General features: G+C 39.1%; 1 protein-coding gene and 1 long non-coding RNA gene across 2 annotated transcripts; one reads left to right on the top strand and one right to left on the bottom strand.

The window, feature by feature from the left end:
* Positions 1-161: 161 nt before the first annotated feature.
* On the bottom strand, positions 162-4,715 carry PRXL2C (peroxiredoxin like 2C). The gene is made up of 6 exons (XM_058044520.1): positions 4,460-4,715; positions 3,934-4,002; positions 2,363-2,416; positions 1,819-1,924; positions 1,445-1,576; positions 162-834 (listed from the first exon to the last, which is right to left on the bottom strand). Exons 1-6 carry the CDS (start codon positions 4,640-4,642, stop codon positions 707-709), a joined length of 672 nt encoding a protein of 223 aa, XP_057900503.1. The 5' UTR covers positions 4,643-4,715; the 3' UTR covers positions 162-706.
* Positions 4,716-6,063: 1,348 nt separating this feature from the next.
* Positions 6,064-12,553, top strand: LOC131096040 (uncharacterized). Its single transcript, XR_009115945.1, has 3 exons — positions 6,064-6,336; positions 7,646-7,824; positions 11,781-12,553. It is a non-coding gene; the product is annotated as an uncharacterized LOC131096040 (long non-coding RNA).
* Positions 12,554-15,765: the final 3,212 nt, after the last annotated feature.

Genomic DNA, 15,765 nt, shown 5'->3' with positions numbered 1-15,765 from the left:
AGGAAGAACATCCTGCTGCAAATCTTCATAGGAACACAAATAATTCTGCTTACTCCAAAACCAATAACCTGATCAGATAAAAATTTAAGACCCATCCCTCTCTGTTCTTACAGACCCATGTTTTTGTATCACACAAAAGAACTGCAGACAATACAGGATGATGTATTTAAAATTTTTATTTGAATTTGTGAAATGTGTTTCATAACTTCTGCCACTGCCAGATGCAAATGAAGTCCAGGTGTTCAAAACTGTGGCTTTTCAAGGTGTATTTCAATACAAAATTGTCATACGGTGCTGGAAGCTTTAAAACAGTGCTGAAAAATCTTGGATTGAAAGCCAGTGTTGATCTGCTGAAGGCAGGAATCCCAAGTTCTTCCTGAGCAAAATCTGATTTCTTACCTTAGTGCACCCTGAACAACGATGTTTAAAAAAACACTGGCAAGTTTGTCTGATGAGCCAATAATAAGCTCCAGGATTTTTTGCAATCAGTCTGAGTTGTGTTTTGTTTTTTATTATCTTGTACTCAATGGAAATAGCACTTTTATATCCATCTCTAGTGTCAGGCAGTTTATTCTATGCTCTGATTTTCTACATAAGGTTTCAGATGTCCCACAAAGAAGCAACAGAAGCAATGCTTGTTGTAATTCACCAGAGAGCTGTTCTTGTAGAGCACAAATTTACAAAAAAAGTATACATTGCTTCAGTGTCATATGTCAATAATCTGGGGTTTGTTTGAGAAATTCACTGTTTTAACTCCTGCCAGCTGCAAGATTGTATTAATGGGAACATGATCCAACCTGTTTTTATCAAGGTGCAAAAAATGAACTTCATTGCCTGGAATGAGAATAACATGTAAATTATTGAATAACATATTTATTTATTCAAAGATGTAAGTGTATTGAAGCAGCATTCTGACTACCTACCAGTTACCACACAAATGTGTACTAGTTCTGTAGACTGCACGTATTCTGTATTTTAAGCAATGACAAAGTGTTTTTTAAATTATATTAAAGAAGCAAGGAACATTGACACACTTAACTACTTTAAATCTGCTGTAGCAGGATGTTTCCTAATAATGTGGTGACTGTCATGTTGCAATTCCCCCTTCATGCTCTACCCCTCTAATAAAACCACATTAAATGTCTCAAATCACATATGAATGCAGAATGTAGGTAAATACCACAATGTCAAGAAAACCCTCCAGACTTTGAGGCAGTTGTTCCATCACTGATCCAACCAATTTCTGCGGTACTGTGATCAGGTTTATGCCACCTCTGTGGGAGATGGGACTATGCAATGACACTCTGCAGATTTCTTCATGCGACAGAAATCACACAGTTCAACGCCAGACTGTCTCCTTGGGACCCACAGAGACAGAAGGCGAAATGGCAGCAAACAGCTAAAGGAGACAGTGGTGACTTTCACACAAAACAAAGCAGCTCACCTGGGCCTAAAATCAAAGCTCCTCCCTGCTGAGCAGGGTCTCCTTGAAAATCAAAAGCTGGGCCAGTCATTGCTCTCCATATACTTCTAATACTTCCCAGAAGAGTGTTTGATTTCACATGAGGGCTCTGAACTAAACAAAAGCACAAAACACTTGTTATATGGAAATATGAAAGTATATAAGAGCAACAACAATTAACAGCTGCTATGAATACTTTAGAGATTCCTGAGTACCAGTGTTTCCACAAAATATAGCCTGCGAGGCACAATCTGGTGGGCAACTGATTTTCTCTTTACATTGCGATCACACAATTTTATCAGAGCATTTCTGTTTTGTTTGTGAAAGTCTAAATAAGGTGAGAAAATCATTCTTACCTGATGCTTTATTACCTTCACCTCTTTTCATCCCAAGTATTTTATAAATTTCTCTTTGTGGATCTACATACATTTCATGTGTATATCCTGTTAAACTGCAAAAAGGCTGCAAAATATAGGCATAGACATAGATAGACACAGAAAAATAAAGTAATATTTGTAAGGTTAAGGCAGTAACTAGCTAGGGTTTACTGACAACAGCAAAAATACCAACACCCTGCCAGCTTCATGCTCCCCCCTCTTATTTGAAAGCTGTGTATTTGTTAGTTATGTTAAAGTACAAAATTTTTAGCTTCAAAGCTTCTATTAAAACAAAGCTTCCAGTGAAATCAAGAAAGGATGTTTCCTTAGCAACCCCTGGTGGCTTTTAAACTGCAAGTTTTAATTATTTGCTTTAGTCATGTATTACTATTTGAATTGCCTCATGAACACTATCCTTTTTTCCTGATGCAAAAGACTACCTTTTCATGCAAACCAAATCCCTCAGTACAGACCAAGAGGACATAATAGAGGATTCACTGTATTTAATGACCACTTTATTTACCTTGATGTGATGATATGATGACTGTCCAATAACTATAAGCCTCACATTTGATTCCTAGAACAGAAGATGGGTATTGAAGCTGTAAAGAGGAAGTGGGTGTCCTACATGACTTCAAAACATTGCCAGAATCTGGTGTGCCAAGTTAGTGATCGCAGTGCACTGACTTAAAATTATTTGACGTTAACATAACTTCCATGTTTGGAGACTGTACTTTTGTATATCACCCACAATTAGCAGCAACATTAATTTTTAAGTGAAAAATGATTTTTAAATATAACTTTTAAATTACAGTTGTGTAATCTTTAAGTTTCCTGTAGCATTGATAGGATTGTCTTTTCAATTAATTGCACCATGAAAGGATTTTGGAAACTCAAAATTTCCACTCAATTGCACCTACATCCAAAGAAGAAGCACAAAAATTATGGTGCCCAAACATTTGGGATTTACATATATGGACCCATTAGTAGATATAACTTGCATTTATATGCACTGCTGTTTTTTGCAGATGCAGCCTTAGGCCTGAGTCTGTAAAACAGAGCCCAGAACTGAAGTTCATTTAGATATCACTAAAACCAGTCCTAAATATAAGGTTGTTTTATTACGTATTTGCCTTTCCCATATAAAATATTTTTGCTAGTTGTGAAAAGAAGCCCTCCTAAAATCAGAATCCTTGCATTAAGAAATGCCCATTCTTAACTGACATTTCAGACTCTCTAGATACATTTATTTGAGGAGCCAAATTAAGAAAATGTCCTTTTGAGTAACACTGATCAAACAGTTTAGAAGTGTCTGTCCTGAGAAGGGAACCTGACAAAGAAATTGCCCCTTTTTGTCCTCATAATTCCTAATCCATCTCAGATGGACTTAGATGGAGTTGCCATCAGCAATGACCTGAGTCTCTGTCATTGGCCACGCTGCTGTTGGGAATAAAGTATGGCAGAATTTCAATCAGCAGTCTAGAAGAGACAGATTGATCTTCCACATTTAGCAGGAGATCATTGTCTTCTCTGGCATCTCCTACCCCCTAAAAAACTCATATCGATGGCAACCCCTGCCCACTCTACTTCTGTTTTCTGTCACTGTCATTACTGTTTGTGCAGCTGCCCTGGAGAGCAGGACACACTACTAATGTACTTTACATATCACCATAGAAAAAGATCCTATTTTTAATCCAGATAAATTTTCTGATCTTGTTCTGTGCACATCAGCTGGCCCTACTAGCATAATGGGAAGGGCGGTAGTTAGCAGTCAGAAGACAGCTGTCCAGGGCACTACTAATACTGAAAGAAATGCCTGTCAGATGTTGTCTAACTGTTCTGAGCACAACAGTAAAAGGAGCACCAAGCTAATAGGGCAGGGAGAAATAATGCTGTTCCAACAGAGCGTGCAGTGCCATAAATCCTTTCCTGTGTCTCCTAGGCAGATTCATTACTGCTATTGTAGCAAACAATGAAAGTGCTTCTTCTGAGCCTTTTTTTTTTTTATTCCTCGAAGCTTTATGTAAGTGAGTAGCTGGACATAACAGATCTGCTTGATTGCGGCCACAAACACATTAAGAGCAGAGTACTTACTTGTAAAAATGCCTTGGGGACTTTTGCCAGATCTTCTACGTACTCCTTGCAGGTGTAACACAAAAAGTTCTGCAAAGTACCCAATTGAATGTGTCAGAAACAGATACAACTGCATAGACAGGAAGCAGCAGACTTTGGACACACACCACTTTGGAGGTGATCAGGAACAAGGAATGGGAAAGATTCCAACCACAAAATTTGGATTCGGATACTGGTTTAACCCAAGCCTGAACAAGGACACTGGGCCTGCGGCCTTGCAAATATTTTTATCTCTAGATATTTCAGTAATGTGATAGCGGGCTCGACAGCCGGGAAATCAAGGAACACGATACTTGTTTCCCTAAACACCCAGCTGAAGAAGTATTTCCTTTCTGGTAAATAGTGTTTCACTTTACCAAAGAACAGGGGTCTCAGGAGCAGCACGGCTCTCCTTTGTGTTCCTGCCCAGCCTGCTAAGACCCCGCACCCCCGTCCTCCCACAGCCCCGCCGGGAGCCGGGCTGGGCCCCGCGACGGCCCCTCCTCACCCGCACGAACAGCACGATCGCTTTCTGCTCCGCGTACAGGGCCTGGAAGGGGACGCTCCTGCCGTCCGCGTCCAGCACCGGGCAGCGGGCGGCCTCCCGCAGCTGCTCCTGCTCCGGCCGCCGCCCGCAGCCCCGCTCCCGCCCGACCTGCTGCGTGACCGGGGGCGCCGGCGGCCCGGCCATGGGAGCGCGGAAGGGAAAGGCGGAGCTGGAGCGGAAAGGCGCCGGGCGTTGTGCGACGGCGAGGAAGCGACGGGCCCAGGACGGAGCGGAGCCGTTCGCTCCCGGCCGGGGGAGCGACCTCGGGCAGCCGCGCCGAGGCCCAGGAGGAGGCGGGTGATTCGGATGGAGAGAGCGAGCAACCTGCGGCCCAACCCGCTGCGCGTCCGTCAGCCAGAGACGGGGTGTAGTTTGTGCCCGAGAAACACAGGAGAGTCACCCGGAGCTTCCCAGGAATGGTGTGCGAGCAGGAGCAGTGACATGGCCGCACGGCCCTGGAGGTCGGCGTTCTTTTTGCGGGAGGCCGCAGCCCTGCAGAGGGCCATAAGCGAGATGGAAAACTTGTGGAGGAGTTGTCGAGCTGCTCGGTTTTTGTGTCAGACAAAAACCGCGTCAGACCCGGAGTCCCTGTTCATGCAAAAGCAGAGCTTCACAGTATCTTGACAGCTGAATAGCAGATGTTCGAGTGCACGCAGAAATGAGTGAACAGTTCTTACAAAAATAAAAACACTATGTCGTTGAAGAGTATTGTAGTATTTTAGATTGTTGTGTCAGCTGAAAGCTTATGAGAATGAGGGTACTTTTCTTACTGGGCAGAGAAAAAAGAAATATCAGAGAGAATAGGACTGGGGGGAATCCCGAGAATTTTTTCTGCTTTGTGAAACTGTCTGATTTTATTAATTCCAAAGTTTCTCTTGGCAGACTGTCGTGGGGTCTGTATGTTAGTGTGGTCCAAACTTACATCTCCTGTGCTTTGGGTTAAGCCGCTGCTTTTATATTACCAGGACTGAGCACATAGAACAGGTTAAGTCTTACATTTCAATATGTCCTCACAAGGACTTTGATTTGAAAGGTGATGAATTCAAATTAGTAAAGATTAGTAAAGAACTTCAGAAAATTGTGAAACTTACAATTCTCCAATGCAGTTGGACCCAATGATTTTAAAGATCTTTTCCAACATAAGTAATTCTATGATTCTGGAAGAATATGGTCAGTTGTTTTCATCAGGCTTCCTTGTTCAGTTATTAGTATGTTAGAAGTATGCAGCACACTTCTTCCCCTGGCAGTTCATAAACCAAACCGTGTGCTGCGTGCTGCGTGCAGCAGCCCTGTAGCTCCCTCAGCAGTACTGATGGGAGTGTGCTGCCTACCCTTGACTACTGCAGGACATAGCAAGGCAGACAACTGACTGCTTTTGACAAGCTTTGGTCTTCATCTTGAAGCTGAAGTGATGGGTAATCTTGTTGTGTTATGCCTCAGGACTCGCTCATCAGGAGAGCTTAAACCAGGGCCCTTGCCACTGCAGCTGGAAATCAGAAGAAGCAGTCGTATCACTGTAGGGGATCTGCTGATGAAAAGAATTGTGCCTTGTGGTGTCACAAGCTCAGAAGACACTGCCCCGGGTCAGTCTGCACATAGCTGACCTTGTGCATCCAGAGAGCTTGTTCTTTCTTGATTTGAAATGAAATCTCCTTAGGAGCCCAAGAGAGACACTCTGCCTGTCTGGGAGAGGTGGTAATCATTCCTACTAGGCCAATGAAGACTGCCTGCAGACTTTGCTTTATGTAATTTGGCCTCCTTAAACTAGCTGAAGAAGCACATCCTTAACAACTGGTTTCAGTAGTATACAAGCGAGGAACAGCAACTTTCTTCTGAGGGTATTTGCCAAAGCATTCTCTAAAACCCCTCAAGCACCATATTTCTAACTTTTGGTAGAGAATCTTAAGTGTTGTGAGAATACAAATACAAATTGCTGTCCCACTTTTGTAGAGAAAGGGCAGAATGGAAGGCAGTTGTACTCTAACATGTTCTCTGAAAGAAGAAACACTCAAAATTAGCGGTCATGTTTTGAAAGCTGAAGCTTAAAGCCGTTCATTAATACATGCTTAACAGAAATGCAGATGTAAGTTTTTCTTAGATGGGAAGAAACAATCCGTATCTGCTGAACAGTACTAACTACATAAGTGTGCAGTCTACTAAAATTATATAATTCTTCTATGTGTGCTGTGAATAGGGAAATTTCCTTTTCTTTCCCTTCCCTCTTTTCTTTATAGCTCACAAATGTAGAAATGTGGATAACTTAAAAAAACACATTTGTCAGAGTGATGTATTTTTCATTGTCCTAAGGAGAATCAATCAGTGCATTTACATTATAAATTTTGATTCAGGATGCAAGTCACTCTTTTCATTGAAGTGCAATTTACAGTAGAGAGAAACGTAGCTAATATTTAATTAATCAAGTGTTAGGTTACTTTGTACTGTGGATAAGAAATTCAAATTCCTACTATTTCAAGAGGGAAGATAGTAATTACACAAATATGGTGGTTAATTTATTTGTTCTGTATTGACTAGTGAAACAAAATACCAGCTGTAATTATGCAACATTAATTCCTTTGTATACTGCAGCTACACAAAATATTTGACAAGAGAGGTGTGGCCTGTATCAACGCCATAAATGCACTACCTTAAGTATTTGGTGTTTATTTGTAAAGCAACATGTTATTATCAATTTACTGCACAATGTACTGTTTATTTAACACTGGGATATTTGTTGTTGCTAATCTAATATTGTTTAGCTAGAGATAACAAGGTTATTACTTATCAGCAGAAATAAATTAGTGTTTACAATTCCAGGGAAAAACATCATGCTAAACACTAGCTAAGAATTAGTTGTTTTTAAACTGTTGTTGTAATAACAAAGGAGTAAAAGTGTGTACTGTCCTGTAAATAAGAGAGATTCTTCTCTATAAGGATGGTGAGAGAAGTACCCCAGAGAAGTTGTGGACTCCCTGTCCCAGATAGTGTTCAAAGCCAGGCTGAATGGAGCTTGGAGCAGCCTTGTGCAGAGGAAGGTTCCCTACCCATGGCAGGGGGCAGAACTGGATGATCTTTTAAACTATCATAGAATTTTATGATTCTATGATAAGAGGCTTTTTCCTTTATGTCTGCCTTTCATTGTTCCTTTAGTCTCACAATATCCTGGAGGTATGATTGAATAGCATCATGGAGTGATTCTTCCAACCAGCAAGGACAATACCCTTTTCCTGACCCAGAGATGCGGCAACTGAGAGGCATTTTAAAAACTTGTATTCCGTTTATTGTCCAGCAAGGACAGCAATTTGGACTTTGAAGTAATTTTGCAAGAGGTGAGTTAATCTCTACTTTCACTACCTGCTGTGTGTACTCATCCTGATGTTATTTCTCATTGGTTTTGCTTCCTGTTTTGTGTCCCGTGGTTGTTTTTTTATTGTTTGTTGGTTTTGTGTGTATGGTTTTTTGTTTGGTTTGGTTTGTGCTTCTCTATTTTTGTTTATTGAGGGAAGATTGGCTGTTTGTTTTTTTTCCCTGAAGGGGGAGTTATTACCATTTCAAAGCTTGCCTAAGTTTTGCTTTTTGGCTCCATTTAAAAGTTCAAGATTATTTACCAGACTAAAGGGCTTTGTAAGTCTGGCTGCAGTGTCAGAGTATCAGTGTGTATTTCATACTGACTAACTGTTGTTTCAGAACACAGATAATAGAAATGTAATTTAAAATCTACTCAAATAGTTCAGGGATTATAATAACGTATGGAGAGAAAATATTTTTCCTGTTAAATCTGATATATTTAGTTTAGTAAAGCAAACCCTACAGAGAGAGCAGAAGTACAAACTTTACTACACAGCAAAATAACAGTATTAATTGAAACTTGCACATTTTATTTAATATAGCCTCCAGGCACAAAGAGAACTTTTAAAACTCTCTGAATTGGATCTATTCTGCTTTGCAGCTACCTACTCTGTGCTGCAAATGAGAAACAGAGATGACCTTCTATGTGTCAAGCACAGTAAATTATGTGTGAAGATGCTGTTTATTTACTCTAAGTGCCACTGCTTTGAATATTTTTAAAATAACTAAGAGGTAGCAAAATACTACTGAAATAGATGAGACATGGTCAAAAAACAAATAACAGATATGCTACAATCCAGACAGGCCAAACAGAATTGTCTTGTATCTTGTTAGCAATAAGGCTCTTAGAAAGTAAGCTAATTATCTTTAGTGTAAACCAGGTGAGAGGATTAAGAAATAAAGAATGTGGAAAAAAGCAGATGTGATTTCGTGGAGTGTCCAGGGAAAATTAAGCCTCACTTAAGACCGGTGTCTTGCAAAGTAAACAAAAACTTATTGAAAACTTTAGATACTCTTCCTTTTTTAACTTCTACCCACCCCCCCCTTCATTTTTTGCTTATATGAAAAAGCGTGTTGTGAGAAGGCTGTAGTTCCCAGCTACTATTTTCTATATTTCCTATGTTCTTAGAGAGTTGGAGGTATACTTAGCAGTAGATTCAGTTCAAATGGCTGTTTTGTTTATGGCAACATTGATATTTAGCTACAGTTAGGAATTTCCTTCTTGGGGCCAGTGGATGGTATAATATTTTCGCTGGAGGCTAATAGCTTTTGCTGGTTATAGCACACACTTGAAACAGATCTCATTTATTTCTTGGTATATAATTAAGAGTAGCATCACTTTGGCATCAGACATATCTCTTGAGCCTCTTTGCTAGAGGAATCAATTAGAAACCCAGGCCAGTTCTCATAAAGAGGTGGATTTGATTTTTTCACAAGCTTGCCTGACTGTATCCTAAGGACTACAAATGCATGACCCATGTCCACTCTTCTGCCTTTCAAATTTGGCTAAAACGTGTTGCCTCTCTTAATATTGACTGGCTGAGATGATGTATGTGCCAAACTCTGATGGAGTAAGCCACAGTTTTCATTTAGTGGGTACTTTCTTAAGAAATTATTTAAATAAGAAAAGGAGTCCAAAGGTAAAGTGTCTAATGCCCATGTGAACCCTTAATCAGAAGCTTTAGACATTACAGCTTTCCAGCTGGCTCTCCTAGGAGGGCCTTTAAAATCCTCTCCAGTGGAAATAATGTGTTTGGTTTGTTAACAATGAAAGCGTCTACTGCAGCCGGTAAAATTCATGCTGGAGCTGAGGTGGAGGGCCTAGCCCTGAAAGCCTTTTCAGGCTGGGGTTCATGTGGATGCTGGCATGGATCCTGCACTTGGTGCTTTGAGAGATAATCGTTGGCTTACGGCTCAAAAATATGGCCCCTTCTGTGCCTTCAACGTTTAAGCAAGAAAGCTGGTTTTCCTTAGGTTGTTTGCACAGTAATTTTGTTACTTACTTCAACAAAGATGTCAATCTGCTCCAGATTTTTCTTTCTTAATGAAGCTATTTTTTCTTTCCCTATTTTCAATTCCTATTTTCAATTATCTTTTTAATATATTTCGAATGCGGTCATTTGTTTATGTACAAAACTAGCAGTTAAAATGAAGATCAGAAAAAAAAGGCAAATATAGATACATGGAATACTTTAGTTGGAGACAACCATAAATTAACATATATTAACATATCAGCTAAACCACAAATTCTTTAACTAAAATGTCTGTAAATGTAAAATAAGTGTTATCCTTCTTTGCATATTGGTGAAAGGCCATTTAAATGAATTCAAATTTATGTACTGTTGTTTCATTACATCATCATCTTTCATGTTATAAGTTAGAATGTGCAATGTCCTTCTGTCTGCAACCTAAGATTTCACATGTAAAAGCTAAAGAATACAGTGTACAAAACCAAAATCTGTTAAAAACGAAGAAGAAAATAATGGCAAAGGAATGAAAATTCCCTCTAAGCTCTATTTTTCTTTTTTTTTATTTTCCTCATTGTTCCTCAATAAAATGTTTGCAACAATTTTAACTTTGTTTCCTTGATGCTAATGTTTATGCATCAATCATTTGTTAAATGTAGCTACTGCCATTTCTGCATAGTACATGAGTCACGTTTTTTTTCAAACTGAATTGACTTGTGTTTTCTCCAGAGAATGATCAACAGCCCCTGTTTAAAAATTCTCATTAGGCACTGTAGCATTCAAGCTGTGGCCCTGCCGTGGTTTCCAATGTCTTGAAATAGAACCCTAGTGATTTCAGTATCAGTTTGATCATACAAATATATTAGTTAGATGTCATAACAATCAATCTGCAAAACGTATGTGTTTCTGTGGTGCTGCTATCATTAATTCTACAAAGGGAAATCCTTTAAAGAAGTACTAGTTGTTGTTTGAAAATATCAGAAGAGAGAAAATATCTGGCTTACAGTCCAAATGGGATCAACACAGCTGCGTCTGGAATTACTGTACCAGCAGGAATCTCTTCTTGCTAATGTAATTTGTGTGACCCTTTCTGAGTAGTAATTGCCGTGTTGCTTTTCTTAAATGAAAAGCCCGTATGACAGAAAAGAATGAATCAGAATTGAAGAATTCTTATTCCTTTCTACTGCTTAGTGGACTGCTAATTGCTAAAGCAGGCAAGTCAGAGATTGTTTGTATGTATTTATTTGTTTAAACAAATTTTTAAAATAAATTTTGATTGTCTTAGTATATGGAAATATTTAACTTACTCTAAAAATTACTTCAGGAGGTATGGTCCACTTGGAAATACACATATATAAGTATTTTTCCCCATTATACATTTTTTTATGTGTGTGTCTATCTGCTTTGGAATGCTGCTTCTGTGGCCTGTTCTCTGCCTGTGTCTTGTGGCAGTGACTTTTGCATAAAAGCATTGATAAAATGCTATTGAAAATCATACTTTTTAGTTATTTTTCCTTGTATATCTGTGTAGCTGTATTCTACACAGGTCATTGTAATTCAGCCTCTGCTTCGGAAAATGTAATAAGGAAATTATTCACACTTGAAAGTTAATTCTGACTAAAGTAGATGTAAATTTAATTTATGTAGCTATTGCTGAGTAAGTCCACTTGTGGTTGTGCTTATTTGAACTGTGTTTATCTGAAATAACTTTCAAATAATGAGACTAAATCAGAACAAGGAATGATTCTCTAGGAAAAGATATGTAAAAACATGAGGGTGTTCAGAATACCTGTAGCTCATATTGTGGACAGGCTTTGAGAAGTCTTCAGTGGGACATGCTTGTAGCTTTGTTTGGGAAATTCAGGTGATAAAATGTCTTGAAATATCTTTGTTGTTATCTCTGATGTCACTTAGATAAAAAAAATTTTATCTACTTTGAAATTTACCTAAGAATTCTGCTTTCTTTGAAGGAAACTCATGACAATCTTCTAGAGCAAATGATTTACTAGATTCCAGTTCCAGTGAAAAGGAGCATTAAGAGCAGGGAGTCAACAGCTGGCTTGCTGAATGGTGGATAGACCAGTCTTTACACAAAGAAGATGATACGCTATGTCTACAGTTTTCCACACAAATTTAAATTATTTATGTAATCCACGAAAGATTTTACGCCTTCTTCAAGTTCTTAGAAAGAGGTGTCACACATAAAGCGGAAGAGCTATCTGCTGTGGGTATGGAAATTCCATTTTCCTGGATGCACTATCTGCTTCTGCACATTTTTGAGACACTTGTAGGGTCAGAACACTGGTTTGCTTTTAAGCACAGCATGCCACAGTACTTTTACTGGAAAGCTTGTAGAAGATGGAGGGGGTGGGAAAATAGTGTGTCATGAGTGCACAGAAATGTCTGTTACTGGTTAGTTCTCTTGACTACTTTAGCAACATGTCAACCTGGAATCACAAGCTTTCCCTAGAAAGTTGCTGGTTCTGCTTCTGTAACAAACAGAATCTTGAAAATAATGGCCATGAGTGTAAAATTCCAAATTCTACTTGGAAAGAATCACCAGTGTGACCTTTGCAGAATCACCTTTGAAAAAATTCTGCATCAAAAGCAGCCTTTACTTTAAACTGGCAATACTGAAGTTACCACTGGCTACAGTTTCTTAATGCTTTCTGTAAATGCTTCAATGTCTAGCCTGTCCAACTTCAAATTAACAGTGCATGACTTATACTTCTAGGGGGAAATGTAGTTGTACCACCCTTCTCAATTCTGAGTGAAATAAAAGCTCTTTTCTCATTGAAACCATGGCATGACCTTGTCGAGCACTTCTTGACGTGTGGGGTTCTAAAACTGCACAACTACATCACAGCAGTTGAAGACAAGAGCCAAAGGAGTGTAGAGTATTTAAACAAAAATGCAGTGGAAAATTTAGTTTGACAGAATGCAATTGCAAAAATGTGATTTAGTCAGAACTCCAGGGAAAACCTTGTTCACGGTGCAGAGGACTTCTCTGAGGACCATAAATACTTCAGATATAGGTTTAATACTGCTTCTAAAAGACAGTGAAGCCAATAATTCAGCTTGACACCATGCTGGCATATTATTTAATACTACATCATAGAGGTAAGGATACCACCTATGAAGTCATTAGTGTTAATGCCTGTTATCTGACTTAGTAACAGGTAATATTTGGCAGTTACTTGTTACCTTAAAAAGAGGAAATCATGCAACATATATTTTGTGTGATTTACACATAATAATTTTTCAGATTTAATAGTCTTTCAGAAGATTGGGGTATCTAGTAGCACTTGGAGGAAACAAGTATTTGTGAAACTCTTAATTCTAGGCCTGGAACAAACCCATTATCTCTGAGTGTGCAGAAAGAGCCAGTGGGGGATCCACCTTTCATGTACCTCTCACATGATCTAAGATTATCTTGAGCTGGTGGAATTCCATTCAGGGGCCATTCATAAGCAAAACAGTCACAATCTGGGGAGCTGGAGTTGGGGCTTTATACCTAGTGTTTTATTTCTGCCAATATTTTCTTCTTGTTTTCCCCTGCCCCAGTGTGGTTTATGCATGGGTAGCCACCTCTTTGGGAAGTTTCTGCCCTGGCATATGTTCTCTGCAAGTCATAATCCCTTTGGAAATGTCTCACTACTGGTAGTGACCATCTATGGCCTGTAGCTCTTCAGGAGTGTCCCTACTCTAGTGTGTGTCACTAGTGGACTGTCCCTGCTCTGGTGTGTGTCACTAGTGGACTGTCCCTGCTCTGGTGTGTGTCACTAGTGGACTGTCCCTACTCTGGTGTGTGTCACTAGTGGACTGTCCCTGCTCTGGTGTGTGTCACTAGTGGACCACAGTCCCTTCAGGGCATCTGTACTGTGGGCTGCAGTCCCTTCAGTACAGCTCCTCTGCATATGGAGAACCTCTGAAGAGCACATCTCCATCCGTGCCATCAACAACATCCCCATCATGTCTTCTCTGTTAATGCTTTACTGGCAGCTGTCACATTTTATAAACATGTCTCAACAGAAGCGCCGGGTGGTTGTTTGAAATTTTGGTGTGGGACATGGTGTGCACAGTGGTTGCAGAGCCAGCTAGAAACAGCTGTAACTACACAGCACAGATGTTGAATTCCTCCCTGCAGGGCACCCTTGCAGCCGCTGGGTACGGAAATCCCCACATTTAAGCCCAAAATCTGCTGGGTACACTCTCTGATCATAGCATGCTGTGCCCCTGCAAGACAAACTTTTACTGAGGGGATTCTAAAGACATGCCATGGTGGTTCAGGTTCTATCTAAACAGTAAATTTTGTTTTGTTTTATTTATTCTGTGGTTGCATCTTGCTACTTGATATCAATGAAATACTTAATACTGTAATAGAAATCAGTTTAATTTCTTGTTTGTTTGTAGAAATGTCTCATTGAGAAAATGGCTCCCCCTTGAGGATGTTAAGAGTGTCCACTGGACATAACAATTCAAAACAGAGGACAAAAATTAAAATAAATGGAATTGGAAGTGAGTCTATTCAGAAATTATATATGATAATGATATGTTCACAACACTGACTTTCTTTGAAGAAAGAAAGTGCCTTCAATTACCAAAGATGAGTCTTGCAAAGCAGTGAGTTAATATGAATACTGAGGAAATGCTGATCGACACTGGAGTAAAGCTGCTGTAATGATTTATATCTGAAACTGGTGATAGATGCCATCTTTATCTGGTGTAAATGCTGCAGTTAATTCCTATTTCATAAAAAAATACACTACCAGAAGTTGCTATGTTTTCCATGATTCTACATAGTCTCTTATTTCACTTCTAATATCCATTCAAGAGACTTTATTTGTTTTGCATTTACATCTTGATGCAGAAGATCAAGATGTAAATGCTGTGGTTAAAAAGCCCTGGGCAGATGAGAAAGGTCCTTCAATGAAGTCACCTGACTGTGAAGTAAGCTAATGGAGGAAATAAAAATGAATTAAAGCTGCAATTTGCAATTCTTACCTGTTAGGAACATCTTCTTTGTTTGTATGCTACTGCTGACATTAATAGAAAGGTTAAAAATCAAACAAATCCGTCAGAAAATGAGAATTTGAACATGTTTGGTTTAAATGTCCACTGGAGAGGCAAGGAGTTCAGGGTCCATTGTGAAGCATTCATCGAATGACATAAAGATTTGAAGATGCATAGGAGCTGTGGTGATGGCTGCTTTACATGAAGCAGAAATAAACATAATTTTAGTCATTTTAATTGTTAATTAGACAAAAACATTTAAAAGGAAAGTGGATTTTTTTCCTGAGCGCTGATCGCAGTTAATAAGAGCAGATTTTTTTACAGCTGAGAGAGTCTAAAGACATCTGGGTCTCAGTAATCATTAAATTTGGGGCACAAATCATCTTAAAGTGACAATCATGCTGGCAATTTGTTTTGCAGTTCTTCTTGGCTGATATGTTTTGTTTTCTGGTGTGCTTCTCTGATAGCAGTACAGGAGGGGTCAAGTCTGTTACATGTCAGTCTTGGGTTTAACTTGTGTTGGGGCTCTTTTTGCTGCTGTGAATTAGTTTTTAAATTGTAGGTGTTTTATTTCACAGAATGTGCATATGGTTCCTCTTAGGATCTTTTAAAATGCTTAATCTGACTTCTGAATTGAAGTATATATACTTCAAGTATATATAATCTGAATTTTCAAGTATATATAATCTGAATTTTGAGTATAAATGAAAGGAAATTAATTTGAAATATAAAGGGCTGGAGTGAAATGAAAAAAAAGTTAAGGTGGCATAATGTGGGTCTCTTATGAAAGACCATCCTAGGACTTGTAATACAGCTGAGAGTGGGCTGAGACTATTGGGTTTAAAACCATAAAATTTTCCTATTTTCATTGGGCCCATCCTGCTTGGTTGTAACAATTATTTTAAAGAAGGTATATAAGGAAAAAGCCCCCCTTGAGGGCTG

The sequence above is a fragment of the Melospiza georgiana genome, chromosome Z, assembly GCF_028018845.1.
Source record: "Melospiza georgiana isolate bMelGeo1 chromosome Z, bMelGeo1.pri, whole genome shotgun sequence".
NCBI classification, from domain to species: domain Eukaryota; kingdom Metazoa; phylum Chordata; class Aves; order Passeriformes; family Passerellidae; genus Melospiza; species Melospiza georgiana.
The sequence above is the reverse complement of the archived record's forward strand: the minus strand, read 5'-3'. Positions and strand labels throughout refer to the sequence as shown.

Coding starts and splice junctions, on each gene's coding strand:
- PRXL2C (XM_058044520.1), bottom strand. CDS start 4,642: ATGGCCGGGCCGCCGGCGCCCCCGGTCACGCAGCAGGTCGGGCGGGAG. Junction 2,417..3,933: donor TCCCCAAGGCATTTTTACAA/GTAAGTACTCTG, acceptor CTTCTGTTCTAG/GAATCAAATGTGAGGCTTAT. Junction 835..1,444: donor AGCTTTGATTTTAGGCCCAG/GTGAGCTGCTTT, acceptor TTCTCATTCCAG/GCAATGAAGTTCATTTTTTG.